The sequence below is a fragment of the Gouania willdenowi genome, chromosome 1, assembly GCF_900634775.1.
Source record: "Gouania willdenowi chromosome 1, fGouWil2.1, whole genome shotgun sequence".
NCBI classification, from domain to species: Eukaryota; Metazoa; Chordata; class Actinopteri; order Blenniiformes; family Gobiesocidae; genus Gouania; species Gouania willdenowi.
This window is the reverse complement of record NC_041044.1, coordinates 14,025,807-14,040,965: the sequence shown is the minus strand read 5'-3', so window position 1 is coordinate 14,040,965 and position 15,159 is coordinate 14,025,807. Positions and strand designations below refer to the sequence as shown.

The 15,159-nt window shown below is 38.2% G+C and overlaps 1 protein-coding gene across 1 annotated transcript; it reads right to left on the bottom strand.

The window, feature by feature from the left end:
* Positions 1 to 1,297: 1,297 nt before the first annotated feature.
* Positions 1,298 to 14,422, bottom strand: fbxl18 (F-box and leucine-rich repeat protein 18). Its single transcript, XM_028450948.1, has 7 exons — positions 14,288 to 14,422; positions 11,183 to 11,380; positions 10,186 to 10,535; positions 7,214 to 7,349; positions 5,405 to 6,483; positions 3,125 to 3,343; positions 1,298 to 1,935 (listed from the first exon to the last, which is right to left on the bottom strand). Exons 1-7 carry the CDS (start codon positions 14,339 to 14,341, stop codon positions 1,779 to 1,781), a joined length of 2,193 nt encoding a protein of 730 aa, XP_028306749.1. The 5' UTR covers positions 14,342 to 14,422; the 3' UTR covers positions 1,298 to 1,778.
* Positions 14,423 to 15,159: the final 737 nt, after the last annotated feature.

Below are 15,159 nucleotides of genomic sequence, written 5' to 3'. Positions count from 1 at the left end.
ATATCGCCACCTACTGTATTGGAGTGTTTAAATCATGGCGCCTTCAGGTTACAATCCAACAGGTGAAAGTAATGGATTACAAGTACTCAAGTTACTGTAATTGAGTTGCTTTTATGGGTAATTGTACTTTTTTTGAGTATATTTCTAAATCATTAATTTTGCTTGTTTTAAAATAAGTTATTTGTTACATTTCTACACCCAACTGTTACTGAGTAAATTATTTGCATTTAAACATTGGAAAGCAGACAGTATCATCATGAAATGTATTATAATTTACACACAACATACTGCACTGAATTTTTAAAAAATCAAAATCATTTGTTGTTTTATTTTAACAATAATAATTGTACATTTTGACAAACCTTATATTTCATGCAGATGCTTTTGTGGAAAATAAATTAAGTTCCAATTTTTTCAAGTTTATGCATGAGATGTTTACAAGAGAACCGTGGCAAGATTTATTACCAAAAATAAATGTGTGGGGTGAAAGTAATGGTAACTTTTACTTTGAGTACTATTTAATTGAGCTACTTTTTACTTGTACTTCAGGATTTTATGTATGACTTACTTGTTTTTGTACTTCAGTACAATTTCAATCAAGTAACAGTACTTATTATATTTTTTCTCTCAGTCGTGTTACTTTTAAAAATTACATAAGAGCTTTAAGACATTCTTTCATTTCCTCCCTTCTTCCAAAAACTCATTTTAAGCTCCATGGGTGCTGTAGTTCATATATTGGTCTTTAAATGTCTTTCTTTCCCTTTGTTTCATACACTACATTTATCAGACATCATTTGTTCATTTGTTTATCCCTCAGCCTGCCATTGACGACACGCATCCGATAATGCCTGTAGCTCTCTAAAGGGTAGGTAATGCATATTTTATTTTATTCTTTTTTAAAAAATTAAATAAAAAATGTATGGAAGCCCATTTCTGACAGTAAAAAAAATACTTCCAACTGTAGTTATGGCACAAAATCTAGAAGACCATTTAGACCTCAGATAGTATATCATCATTATGACTTAAGAATTATTATTTCTTTAATTATTTTACTTTTCCTAGTTGTTTTTTTTTACTGGCGGAAATGGGCTTCCATATTAAATTAATTGCAACAGCAACAAATAGTGCCAATCATACATACAGACGTATTTTTACCTTTTAAAAAAGTTAATACAAAAAAGAAGAATTTTATGAACCCTGCTTCAAACAGTAAAGATCTGATGCTGGGGGAATAGGTTAGTTTTAAAAGTATTTAAAAAATTTTATTATAGCTTGGCCCATTGAAAGAAGACAGGTACAGATATTCCAAAGTTTTTATTGAGTCACACAAAGGTCAGAATTGACTCCTGGGTGTCCCAGTCTTTGAGGGCTGAAAACTTGAATACTTATTGTATTAGGAAGTAAGAAATAAAGCCCATTTTTATTTTTCAAGTAGTCAGAATTTAACACTGGTTGGCTGTGGTTGTGTAATCTCTAAAGAATCTCTGCAGTCCGCCGACCAAATGAGAGTTAGAGTAGTGAGAATATATAATGTATTAAGAAATGAATCTGATAACCTGATGCCTTACAACTGATTTACAGTTTATATCAGTGACTGATGTTTTTGGCACTTGATATGATAAGAGAGTCCTGGAGTCTTTAAATAAAATGAGGAGGTCTTCTCTTTGAAGGCCACTGTCCTGTACATGTAAACAGTGATTAGTCCGTTTCAATTAGGATTTATTTCCATAAGAAACAGAAGCGCACACAGCAGCTCAGAGCAGAGCTTTCTGCTGATGTCATAATGGTGATAAATGTGGTGGTTGAGCCACGTGGCTCTGAAACAAAGTAATACGGTCCAGTAGCGTGAGTGGGATGTCTCGAATGACTGAAGGAAGGTCTTCGTGTTGTAGTGGATAGATGACCACGCTAAGAGCTGGACGCTCAGCTGAAAACCTAAAAGAAGAAATACACGCACGTAAAAAAAACACACATTTTGCATAAATATAGGAAACAAATGTAATACTCTAAAAACACTGAGTGAATATGTAAGAAAAGAAAAAAGCAAGTACATAAAATGAGCTGTTGCAACAACATCTTTAATGAACCAATGATATGGGCTGAGATTTGTGCCACTTGAAACTGAATTTGAAAGTAGTAACTTGAAATTGAAATTACTGTTTTGAAACTGAAAGTAACTTGAAATTGTATTTATTCCTGTTTAAAAAAATCATCTTAGTGCATTCCAAAAAAATTGTATTCAAGTACAAGTAAGTTTTCCATAAAATACTCAAGTACAAATAAAAAGTAGCTCAATTACATAGTACTCAAAGTAAAAGTTACTAGTTACTTTCACCCTACACTTTTATTTTTGGTAATAGATCTTTCCGTGGTTCCCTTGCATACAATGGGCTGAGATTTGTGCCACTTGAAACTGAATTTGAATAGTTGGTATTGAATTTGAAAGTAGCAACTTGAAATTGAATTTACTGTTTTGAAGCTGAATTAGTAACTTGAAATTGTATTCATCTTAATACATTCCAAAAAATTTGAAACTAATCAGTTCCATGAATCAGTGATTGATTGCTCAACCTCGCGGACCGGAAGTGTGTCTCCGAAATTGAATTGCATGCAGGGAATCTGAATTTGAGAAGCAGAAATATATTGAATTTTTGGAATGTACTGGGATGAATTTTTTAAAGAAGAAAAAAAAATACAATTTCAAGTTACTTTCAGTTTCAAAACAGTAATTTCAAGTTATTACTTTCGAATTCAATACCGCCTATTCAAATTCAGTTTCAAGTGGCACAAATCTCAGCCTATTGTATGCAAGGGAACCACGGAAAGATCTATTACCAAAAATAAACGTGTGGGGTGAAAGTAACTCGTCACTTTTACTTTGAGTACTATTTGATTGAGCTACTTTTTACTTTTACTTGAGTATTTTATGTATGACTTACTTGTACTTGAGTACAATTTTTTGGAATGTACTAACATTTTTTTAACAGGAAAAAATACAATTTGAAGTTACTTTCAGTTTTAAAACAGTCATTTCAAATTCAAGTTGTTACTTTCAGATTCAATACCGACTATTTAAATTCAGTTTCCAGTGGCACAAATCTTAGCCCACACAATGATCACATACCTGTCCAACAGAGCCTTCTGCAGCGTCCGACAGGACACCAACGTGCCGCCCATGAACATGTGGCACACGACCACATGGCAGCATTGCTCCATGAATCTCTCTGTGGCTGAAGGGTCGAAGGTGCCGCTGCGTGAGATGAGGCAGACGCGCTGTAAACGAGAGCAGCAGGAAAGAGCCTCAAAGAAGGAGGTGTTGGCGTTCAGGTAGGGCTGCTCCAACCTGGAGACGACATAGATCACACACACCACAGCATAAACATTCATCTAAATCTGATTCTTCCAGAGAAAAGAAACCCTGACGTGTGAATTAAGGACAAAAATCTACCTCGCGAAGAATGACTTCTGTGTGTGATTTGTGTTTGTTATCAACACTAAACACAGTCCACAAATACAAAAGACTTTCAGAAAACTTTTGTCTAAAATAACATTTGGGATGAATTTGTGTTGCAAAATGTTTGTGGCTTGAAGACTTTCAGTGTGTAAAGGTCTAATTGTGTTTTTGAGTTTTTTAATGTAATCTAATTATTGACCATTAATGCCACAACTGTGTGGTAGCTGTTAGTGGGTGAAGGCGTGGCGGCAGATTTATTTGATTTATTAATGATTTATTGCAAACATTGTTGCTGAGGCGTTTTCATTTAAACACACGTGCAAAAATCTCTATTAGATACCATTAATTACACCTAAATCTGCATCACCTTCACCAAAACTTTTTACAAGGAACAAAATCTGTTCAATATTAAACATTTACTTTAATCGTGTAGTGGAAAAATCTGTAAGTTGACCCTGAAGTGAAGTATTGCAAATTTGCTTTACGAGACAATAAAAGCATGAAATGTTGATGCAAATGACGGACACACAGGCTGTGTTTGAAATCACACACTAACGCACAACTCATATTAAGTCTGACGTCAAAAAGAATAGGTGTGTGGGGGAAAAAAAATAGATTTCATGATATATCGCGATTTTTTGGGTGCTGATTTTAAATCGATTTTTTTTAAAACATAATAATATATATATATATATTTTTATATTTAATCAGTATGTTTGTGTATTTGCAATATTTCAGTGGTTACAATGCTTTCAATGTGTTGCAATGATTATTTGATTTTATGATGGCAGTGTGTAATGCCTGCAATATTTATGTATGTACAGGCATTTTATTTTCATATAATCTGTTCAGATCAGTGTTTAAACTGACACAATGGGATAAATTATTTTTTCTTATTTTTATGCATTGTCAATAACTCAGGGTGATTAATCCTTAATGTTCTCACTTAAAGTTGTTTTAATGCCGTCATTATGTTGTCATGGTTACTTTGAGACTTCTACACAGTAGTTTCAGTGAAAATAAACTTGTTGCACTTTATTTTATGATGACAGTGTGTAACACTGTATTTTCTTTTTTTCAGTGAAAATGTGCAAAAACACTAATAATAATAATAAATAGGATGTTTTGAAGCAAATAGTTTTGACTCATTTTTTCCTCTGAATGATCAATATCTTCTGATGAACATATACAGCAACTTGATTTGTCATCTCTATGTTTAATTTTGATATTAACTGGGTAGAATATTGCAATAAATCGTATTGTGACCTAAGTATCGTGATACGTATTGTATTGCAACATCCTTGCCAATACTCACCCCTAAAAATTAGTATGTAGTACGTTTACATTAGATAGTATGAAAAGATTGAGTACATGAGAAATACTCAGATCTATACTATATCGGGACAAGTACGCACGATGGGCACACTAGTCATACTCAATTGCCCCATGATGCACTGTGAGTGGAATGTAAAATCATCATGGGACCAGCTTCAAGCTAAAAATCAAAAGCATTTCTTCTTGTCTTTCATTATTTTGTAAATAGGGCTCTTGTTTTGAAGTTAACTGGAAGTTTTGTCAGTAGCACGATGGAGGGTCTCCCAAAATCTCAGAAATGTCGGAATGAATTAAATGTGTTTCCGCGAGTTTTATAGATCAAATAACCACATGTTGATGTTCTGGTCACTTTCTCACTTAAAATGTTTTCAGAACTTTTAACGGTGGTGAATCAACAGAGATATTGAGCCTCAGTGTGCTTCAGGTTTTTGTCGTCGTAGGTTCGAAATGCATCTTGGGAAACTTTGAAGTATACTTTAGTGGGAATGCTCATCATCTGTCATCACTCTAACCATACTAATAAGATATACTAGACTAGACAGTATATACTCATTGAGTTTGTAGTGTGTAGTACGTAGTGTGCCATTTCAAACATGGTCAGAGACGTCTTCTAACCTGAGCTCCTGCAGGTGTGAGCACTGTTTAAGTGAATCTACCAGTGAAGACATGTAGTTCATGGTTTTCACTGAGCCCAGGTTAGCCAGGGAGAGGACTCGGATGTCTCTGCACTTCCTGGTCAGCTGGACCAGCCCCGTCCCTCTAAGGACTCCAGGGAGTCCGGCCAGGGTTAGACGACGTACTCGAGGCAAATCCTCAAGTGCTGCCAAGTGCGAGTCGCCGACTCCACGCGCCCATGCACACATCCCACGGGGTTCCACGCTAGCACGGGTGCAGGGCTCCAGTCGAGGCAACGCTGACACAAAACCAGGACCAATGAGCTCAAAGGTCTCCAACATTGGGCAGCCGGCCGTGAGCAGAGCGAGGCCTGAGGTGCTGGTCCCTGACTGCAGAGTCTCTGAATCAGGTTTGTAATTCTGGAGTCCGACACGAGGAGCTTTTTTCAACCCTTGGAACAACGGAGAGGACAGAGTGCTGTTGGTGCCCATGTGGTTGGTATTTGCTCCGTCTGATACGGCACAGACAGGGAGTGTGAGAGAGCGCAGGTGCTGGAGTTTAGCCAAGCTGGCACACAGGTGTGTGTTCCCATCCAGCACAGAGGAGGCCTGATGATGATAATGTCTGTGCATTAGGTTCAAGTGTTTAATGTTGGTACAACAAGCAAACAGCTGACTCATCGCCCCGGCCACCAGCTGATCGTCTACATTCCTGCACTCTGAGTAAGGAACGTGGTTGATCCCGCTCAGGTTCAGACTAATGAGGCACGTGGGGTCTCGGACTCCTCCGTCCAGCATGGACTGGAACACCTGGGGCCACAGCCCCGGGCAGCGGCTGAAGCTGAGGTGTTTGGGGCTGTTTCCTTCCAGAGCTCTCATCAGTGATAGACGATCTAACCAGGACCGAGGGAGCTGTAGGGCCGCCAGGTCTCCACGCTGACTCAGACTCTGAGCCAGCGCTGGAGCAGCAGGCCAGTGAGCCGGGTTTGGACCAGGTATGGATACCAGGAACACTCTGAGACCCTTTGGGACGTGGACGCTGAACACGGCCAGGTAAAGGAGGAGCAAAGTCTGGTTCACCTGCAGATACACATGGATTCATCAGTTACAGCCTGGGCTGCAAATATGAGAAGACAGCAGAGCTGTGGTCAATTATAATTGTAATGACATAATTAGTAATTCATTACAAATATGACAATCATAAGTGGATTTATATTACAAGTGTGCCTCAAAATAATATTTGTGAAGTAGAGCGTATGCATTTCAGAATTTATATTACAATTTTGCATAAAATATATATTTGTGAAACAGATCGTGTGAATTTGTGAACCTGACATACAACTGTGAAACAAAGCATGTGCGTTTGTGAAAAACCCTGCAAGAGTTCATTCATTATGATACTGTTGTGATTCCATAGGAAAGACCTTCATCATTCAACCCCATCATGTTAAACAAAAATACAAACAATACAGCAAAGCTAACAGAAAATGAAGTGAAGCTACTGCAACCTTTAAATTATAAATTCCATGATATTCATCATCCCAAATGTGCCCCTAATGATAATTTCACCATTATTTCGATAAACAAACACGTGCACTCAGGCCATAAGTTTGACACTTGAGCTCTTTAATGAATTTTGAAAAATTGCACCAACACAAAAAAATAAATACGGTAAATGAGTAATTTCTCAAATTCTTGTTGTTTGTATTGTATTGTCCATGTGTTAAAAATGATCTAAAAAAAAAAGGACCATACACTATGTTTAACCATCCTATACCTCTTCCTCATTTGTTATAGTCACATGACTCACCTCACCAGGAGCCAGTCTGGCAGTGAACTTCTCCAGCTGCTGATAATGTGGCACACTGCTCTGACCCACCATTAACTGGCAGGAAACACCGAGACCCTCTCTGGTAACATCTGGGATGTCAAACTGCAGCATGAGCCTATACAGCACAAACAACCAGAGGTGAAATAATGAATTACTCACTTTACTGTAATTAAGTTGCTTTTATGGGTACTTGTAGTTTTTTTTAATATGTTTCTAAATCAGTAATTTTACTTGCACTTAAAGCTAGGGCAAGCGATTTTCTCCAGATACAATTTTTAAGTTTTTGGTTGAAATTGTCTTTATGTCCTGACAGAAATTAAGATCTCATGTGCTCTGAAAAAGGAACGAAAAAAATCTGTCAACTGAAACCGTCTTTTTTCGACCAATGGAAAAAGACGGTTTGTTTTTTTTAACCACTCAGGTCTCCCTGTCTCACTCAAAGCGCGTCACTGGTGACGGACTTAAAACAAGAGTTTTTAGTCACGTTTAACGTATATGTTGATAAAGTTTAGTGTTTACTAAGCGTGAAACTTGTCAAGTAGAGTCTTCAGTTGGACCTGATCTAAAGTTGATAAAATAATTTTGTTCGGTCAAAATATGCGCAAATTATTAACGAATAAAGTTTTCTAGCTTGCTATAAAAACGCAAACTGTTGCATATCTTGGTCAAAATAAATGCTAACACCACCAAATCTGAGATCCTTGGATGGCATGTGACTGTGGGGGTATGAGCCAAATTGTTTTTCTTTTATATTGTTTTGTAATATGTAACATAATATTAAACAAACAGGGGACTGGGTTGTACAAAAGGCACACGAATAAATACAAAGTTAAAATAAACACAAAGGTTAGGTCTCATGTTACAGTTTTTGGCACAGGTATTGTTCATTGTCTTTGTGGCAATCCCATTTTTCCCAGTATTCGTCTCCTTTATTGTTTTGAAGCCTCAATGTCAAAGTCATTTTCAGGAGGTTGGCATTTTTCTTACCAAGTCCTTCAAAAGTTCTTCCAAGGTACATAGAGGTGAAGGAATGTCCAAGGTCTCTGTGATCAGGTGTTCAACTTCTCTCCAGAAGGTTTCCAGGTGTGGACAGGACCAAAATATATGAACATGGCCTGCACACTCCTCCCCCCCCCACTTTTGATTTGGAGTGACAAAGAAACGTATCAAATTCTTCCAACCAGTAGTGTACTGATTCTTCCAAATTTGGAGCCAATTTTCTTCTGAAATGTTTATATTTGCTTCTTTTTCCCAGCGTTGTTTAATATAGTTGGTTGAATTCTTGTTCATTGAAATCAGGCTTTTGTAAAATTGACTAATTATTACCTTTAGGGTTTTTTGAAGCATAGGCATTAACAAATATTTGGATAATGTTTGAATATTTAGCTGCACTGGTGGCTTTAATTTCTTTGGTAAAAAAATGACGAATTTGCAGATAACGATAAAAGTCTTCCTTACCCAATTCATATATCTGGCATAATTCCTCAAAACTAATTAGGTTTCTATTATTGATTATCCAACAAAAAGAAGTAATTCCTCGCTTAGCCCATTGTTTGTATTTATGGTCCTGTAATGCTGGAGGGAAGTGTGGGTGGAACGCAGGAATGGCCAGACATTTATACATATCTGATAGAAAAACCCAGTGTAGATACAAAAGAAGGTCTCTAAATGTTTATAACTGTTATGAACGAGCAGGTAGGCGGGCTGCTGTACTCCTGTTAACAAAGGTTTCCGTGTATTTCCGCGTATTCTGATCAGTTTCAAGCAGATGAGTTTCCATGTCTACATTAAATCTTCTCCTCACTGTCCCACGTCTGTATATCAGTCCATTTACAGCTTTTTATGGTCACTTTTGACTAGATCCAGACTGAGATAGCGCTCCGTCCGCTCCCGTGCACCATAGCCTCAGCAGTCCGGTTGTTTTGCACCGAGCCTGCGCACCATGCACCTAATTTAGTATGCATACGTCACACGAAATGGGTCTATATAACCCCTGTATAAATCTGCATGATAGGTGATCTTAAACAGACTGCTCATACTCTGGGTCATGGAGGGCCCGCCTTCTCCAGCTCCCCTGAGCCGTGATAGAGGCCCGGTTCCCTTAAGTCCTACCTCCTTTCCCGGCCCCGGAGCAGTGCCGCTCTCCCAGCCCCCCCTATAGCTCCGCCCCTGTTTCTAGTTATTTTTTGTGATTATTTTTCTTATTTCCATTTCATGAACATTAATCATAATCAATATGTCCTTAGTCGTGCCATTTCTAACACATATGTTGTTACCCACATGGCACATTTGGGATGGCATTGTTTTAGAGTAGCTATACTTAGAGCCTGAATTTGTTTTATTTTTTATTTGATTAATTGGTGTTATGGTATTTAAAGAAAATAATTGCACATTTTGACAAACCCTTTATTTCATACAGATGCCTTTGTGGAAAATAAAATATGTTCCAATAGTGCAAAATTTTTTCTCTTCCTTTTTAAGTTTATACATGAGATGTTTACTGAATGCAAGGGAATCGTGGCAAGATTTTATTACCAAGAATAAACGTGGAGGGTGAAAGTAACTAGTAACTTTTACATTGATTGAGCAACTTTTTACTTGTACTTGAGTATTTTCTGTATGACTTACTTGTATTTGAGTACAATTTCAATCAAGTAACAGTACTTCTACTTCAGTAGAATACAACAGTACCTTTTACACTTCTATAAACAATAGCTGCATTGCATTAATCACATAAAAGGCTATACACATTGAGAGTTGATTCTGAGTTTTGTACTTTTGGGAAATAAATGACTAATGTTGCCTTTTTATTTTTTTGAAGCCTTACATTTTGAATTGGCATTAGGGGTTTTATATTGTGTGATAACAGGTTTGACTCAATCCATGACAATTACAGGGTTTTGAATATACACAATTGTTATAAAGAGCTGCGTAACCCGACATATTCTTACTTGCGGAGCTGTGCGCAGCATGGTACTACGCCGTAGCTGGGCGTCAGAAGAGTCTGTCTGAGCTCCGACAGGCGACTCAGCAGATCCACAGCTTCTGAACTCAGCTGGGCCGAGTTGAAGCTCGGCGTGACGTCGAAAGCCAGCGACGTGAGTGAAGAGAGAGAAGAGAGGAGACGGGAGAGCCGAAGGGAGGTGAGGCGACACCCAGTGACATCGAGGTGCGTCACCGCTCTGCAGCGTGCCAGGTGCTCCATGGAGGAAGCCGAAAACCAGTAGCAGCCATTGAGACTGAGTGACTGCACGTGACCGCCCAACTGCTTCAGCACCAACTGCACTGAACAATCATCAGCCTGGGCAAAGAATACACAGTTAGCAGATAGCTTTTGTTATTAAAGGTCCAGTATAATGCTATTTTTCACCCATCCCCATTTGTTCTAAGAACCCTAACAACATAGTATTTGAGGAAAACTCGCCTGTTTTCTGGAGTTTTAGCCCTCTGAAAAGTCACTTTCATGACGCTTCTAAAAACAGGCTGTGTTGGGGCCTTCATGCCTATGCATGAGTGGGCGTGTCTGTAAAGGCAGACTTCAAGCCAACAGCTGATCACCATAGCGATTGTCTTTTGCTATCCACACACTCATGGTTTTTCGGCCAAAAAAACCTGCACATTACAGTAAAACACATGGCTATTTAAGCTGCTATTGTGATTGTGAGTCAGGCAAACGCTGCTTCAGGGTGTGTGTGTGTGTGTGTGTGTGTGTGTTTTCTCAAAATCCAACCTGTTTGGAGCTGACTTTTTACAAAATGTGGAATAACAAGGGAAGGAAGTAACAGAACTTTTTCAATTTTGGCCCTTTGAATGAGGCTAAAGGGATGTATATCACTGTAGCAAAACCATTATAAAGTGATTTTTTCGTAGTACCGCCCCTTTAGGATGCAGCAAGTTTATGTAGCTACAACATTAAACACCGCTCTGAAGAAGATGGAAATGCTTTACCAGATATTCCTCTGACAGGCTGACTTTGGTGAGAAGGGTTTTGTCGCAGCACAGCATGCGCAGCTTGTGGCAAACGTTGGCTACGTTTAGCAGCAGGTCACACACGGACACGTGACGCAGGATGCACAGCAGGATCTCATCGGACAAATCGGACATGCCCACTGAAGCGGACGACATCGTGTCCTCGTCACACACAGCCTCCAAACACACAACAAACAACAGCACTTAGATCAGCACTGCATTATTAAGAGCCTTCTTTACACTGTGATCTCAGAAAGCAAGTGAGACTATCACTGCAAGCACTCCGTTATTGTTACTGTTATTTTTATTGTTGCCATTGACAGAATTTCAACTATTCTCGATCATTGTTTATTCAATATCTTAACCGGTGTAATTATATACTGTTGCAGAGTTGTGCAGCTGCATCTTACAGTTCTAATCCTAAACAATACAGGGTACAGTACCATGAATAGGTCTCCAACACATTGAAACAGACAATCACACAAACAACTGCATAACCTAACCTACAGCTAGCATGAATTTAACATTAGCACCCCTGAGATAGGGCTGGGAAATATATCAAGTTTTCTATTTTGGCGATATAGAAAACTACAATATCACCTATATCGATATATATATATATATGGCCAAGAAGATAATCACATTTATTTTGATGAATACTGTAATCACAATTATAATCATAATGAGTGCACACTCAGAGCCCGTATTATAAATGTAAATATTACAGACGATCAGGTTAATTTAATCGTGGCTAGGGGTGAGTATTGGCAAGGATGTTTCAATACGATACGTATCACGATACTTGGGTCACAATATGATATTATTGTGATATACATTCTACCCAGTTTTTATCAAAAATAAACATAGAGATGAAAAATCAAGTTGCTGTATATGTTCATCAGAAGATATTGATCATTCAGAGGACAAAATGAGTCAAAACTATTTGCGTCAAAACATCCTATTTATTATTAGTGTTTTTGCACATTACACACTGTCATCATAAAATAGTTTTTCTCACTGAATTTACTGTGTAGAAGTCTCAAAGTAACCATGACAACATAATGATGGCATTGTAACAACTGTAAGTGAGAACATTAAGGGTTAATCACCCTGAGTTACTGAAAATGCATAAAAATATTTATCATATTGCGTCAGTTTAAACACTGATCTGAACACATTATATGAAAATAAAATGCCTTTGCATACATAAATATTGCAGGCATTACACACTGCCATCATAAAATCAAGTAATCATTGCAACACATTGAAAGCATTGCAACCACTGAAATATTGCACAAATACACAAAAATATTGCATAAATATCAAAAAAATAAATACATTAAAAAGAAAATCGGCACCCAAAAAAATTGTGATATATCGTGAAATCGATTTTTTAATCACACCTCTAATCGTGGCTACCAAAATCGTGATGATTAAAATTTGATTCATTGTGCAGTCCTAACCCAGATCTTCCCATAAACAAGCCACACTACAGAACTCACTCACACGTGCTGTCCCTTATAGACCCCTTAACGGCTGGAAGCAAACAGGAAACGCCGCTGGCTAAAGACTGTGGAGGCTAGTAATGTTACAGCTGTAGAATGTCGTCTTGTTGTGTGTTTGGGTGCCAGAGTTGGAAGAATAACATTAGTGGATGTAAATTGAAGATTTATAGGATTCCAGCAGAAACTCGTGCTCAGAAAAATCAAAGACAATTGTGGTTTTGCCTCCAGGCTAAGCCCCGCCCAACAAAATACGTCACAATGTTTACAAACAATCAAAGGGTCTATAGGAGTAAAAGACTAGAGTGTCACACAGCTGTTAGTTAATAAATGTGCCTGTGTGGCATTTTTCATCAGCAAATATAACCCAGAATTCTCTTTCTGGTCAGACTTTATTTGAATTAAAATTATTGAATTTATATTGTATTTCACCATTTTGAGAAAAAAACATTGCGATATGAGTTTTGGTCCATATCGCCCAGCCCTACCCTGAGGTCATGGGTCTCTTTCAGAAAATGGTAGATTGTCTGTTCCAGGTCAGGGGAGAGGTCCAAGTGAGGGTAGGATGGAGTAGGAGATCGATGAGCTGATCAGGACACAATCTGCAATAATGCAGCTACTTAACCAGACCAAAATGCTGAATATATAATTAGGTGCTCTATTAATCTGTCCATTTTCATTCAATCCTCACCTATTATCACCTATTATCATTAGCTCAAAGCACATCCAGTCAGAACCAAATGAAACCGTTAGATGTCTTTATTAGGAATATCCCGATACAACTTTTTCACTTCCGATGCGATACCGAGATTGCCACCTCGAGTATCTGCCAATACCAATATCGATACGATGCAATATCGGCACAAATCATACATACTTTTATTACTTATTTTGTAGTGTGGAATGTTAGAAAAGGCTTGATCAAATGATGTTACTCAAACAGAGAACAATAGGCGTGAGAAAAACTGACCCATTTATTATTAACAATTGGTTACATACATTTTAACCTTCAACATAATATCTACAGTATTATACAATTGAATAAAATAAATATAATATATATCGGAGATTTTAGATGCAGTCCGATTAAATCCGATATTCATTTTCTCGCTGATATCAGACCGATATCCGATATAAATATTGGATCGGGACACCCTAGTCTTTATTATGTCAGAAAAAGTTGCTATTTGAATTTATAACATTGTATAACTTGTTTCTATTTATTTGGGGTGAGGAGGGGGGTTGATTTGTATTTTCATTAATATTTTTAGTTTTTTTTTTTTACTGTGTTCTTTTTCGCTAAAGAAGCTATAATAACACATTGATCATGGAGATGCTTCTGCCTCCTTGAATGACACATAGAAGCTTGTGTGTCCGAAAATTCAGCTAAATATCATAATAACTGAACTACAGCACAATGGCTGAGGTCAAAGTGACTAAAGATGATCTGACACAGTTGTTTATTACGATGTCATGTTGAGTTGTTGTGTTAAGTTGAAGCTATAGTTAGCTGCTCATAGTTTGGCAGAACCGTTCCGATCCATCTTTTCCTGAAAGTCTTGATGTGCTTGTGTTGACCTACCTGCACAATGTGCCGGTCCATGTCCTCTGAAAGCCCCCACACAGCCCCACTCATCCTGGCTGAGGTTCTCACACATTCACGTACAGACAGACACAGCCATGGTGGCACCAGGCGGCTCCATCAGCGGCGCTCGCTGTTCTCACACGGAAGGATTAGGCTGCTGCACTCAGGGCTTCCCTGACAAAAAATTAAAATAAAAAAATAAAAAATTCTCACTTCCGTCCAGTTTTGTAATTCTTCTAGAAAAATAAGTTTGACTATTTGTTGTTATGTGGTATTTTTGTACACTTTAAAAAAAGTGACGAAGTTATCTTCTGTTAGTTTGAATTCTTGGCTGAATCCACACAATCTCTCACTGTCTCAAACCTGCGGCTCTGGAGCCTCATGTGGCTCTTTGACTCTTTTGCAATGGCTCCCTATAGCTTTTTTTAAAAATAAAATACTGAATTGGTATTTCTTACAGAGAGTATTAATGACATTGACTTTAAATAAAATTATGATAAAATAATTTGTTAACCTAAAAATAAACCTTTATACTTCTGCAACCTCTACAGACCAACTTTTTTTTTTGCACCTGTGGTTAACGGTTAACCCATCCATCCATCCATCCATCTTCTCCCGCTTAGCCGTTTCCGGGTCGCGGGGGCAGCATCCTCAGTAGGGAGGCCCAGACTTCCCTCTCCCCGGCCACTTCCTCCAGCTCTTCCGGGGGGACCCCGAGACGTTCCCAGGCCAGCCGAGAGACATAGTCTCTCCAGCATGTCCTGGGTCTTCCCGGGGGCCTCCTTCCGGAGGGACGTGCCCTGAACGCCTCACTAGGTTCTGAAAAGGGAGCTGAGCCAAAAAGCAAAGCTCTCGATTTACAGGTCGGT

Coding starts and splice junctions, on each gene's coding strand:
- fbxl18 (XM_028450948.1), bottom strand. CDS start 14,341: ATGAGTGGGGCTGTGTGGGGGCTTTCAGAGGACATGGACCGGCACATT. Junction 6,484..7,213: donor CCAGACTGGCTCCTGGTGAG/GTGAGTCATGTG, acceptor GTGTATCTGCAG/GTGAACCAGACTTTGCTCCT. Junction 1,936..3,124: donor CAGAAGGCTCTGTTGGACAG/GTATGTGATCAT, acceptor TTCTTCTTTTAG/GTTTTCAGCTGAGCGTCCAG.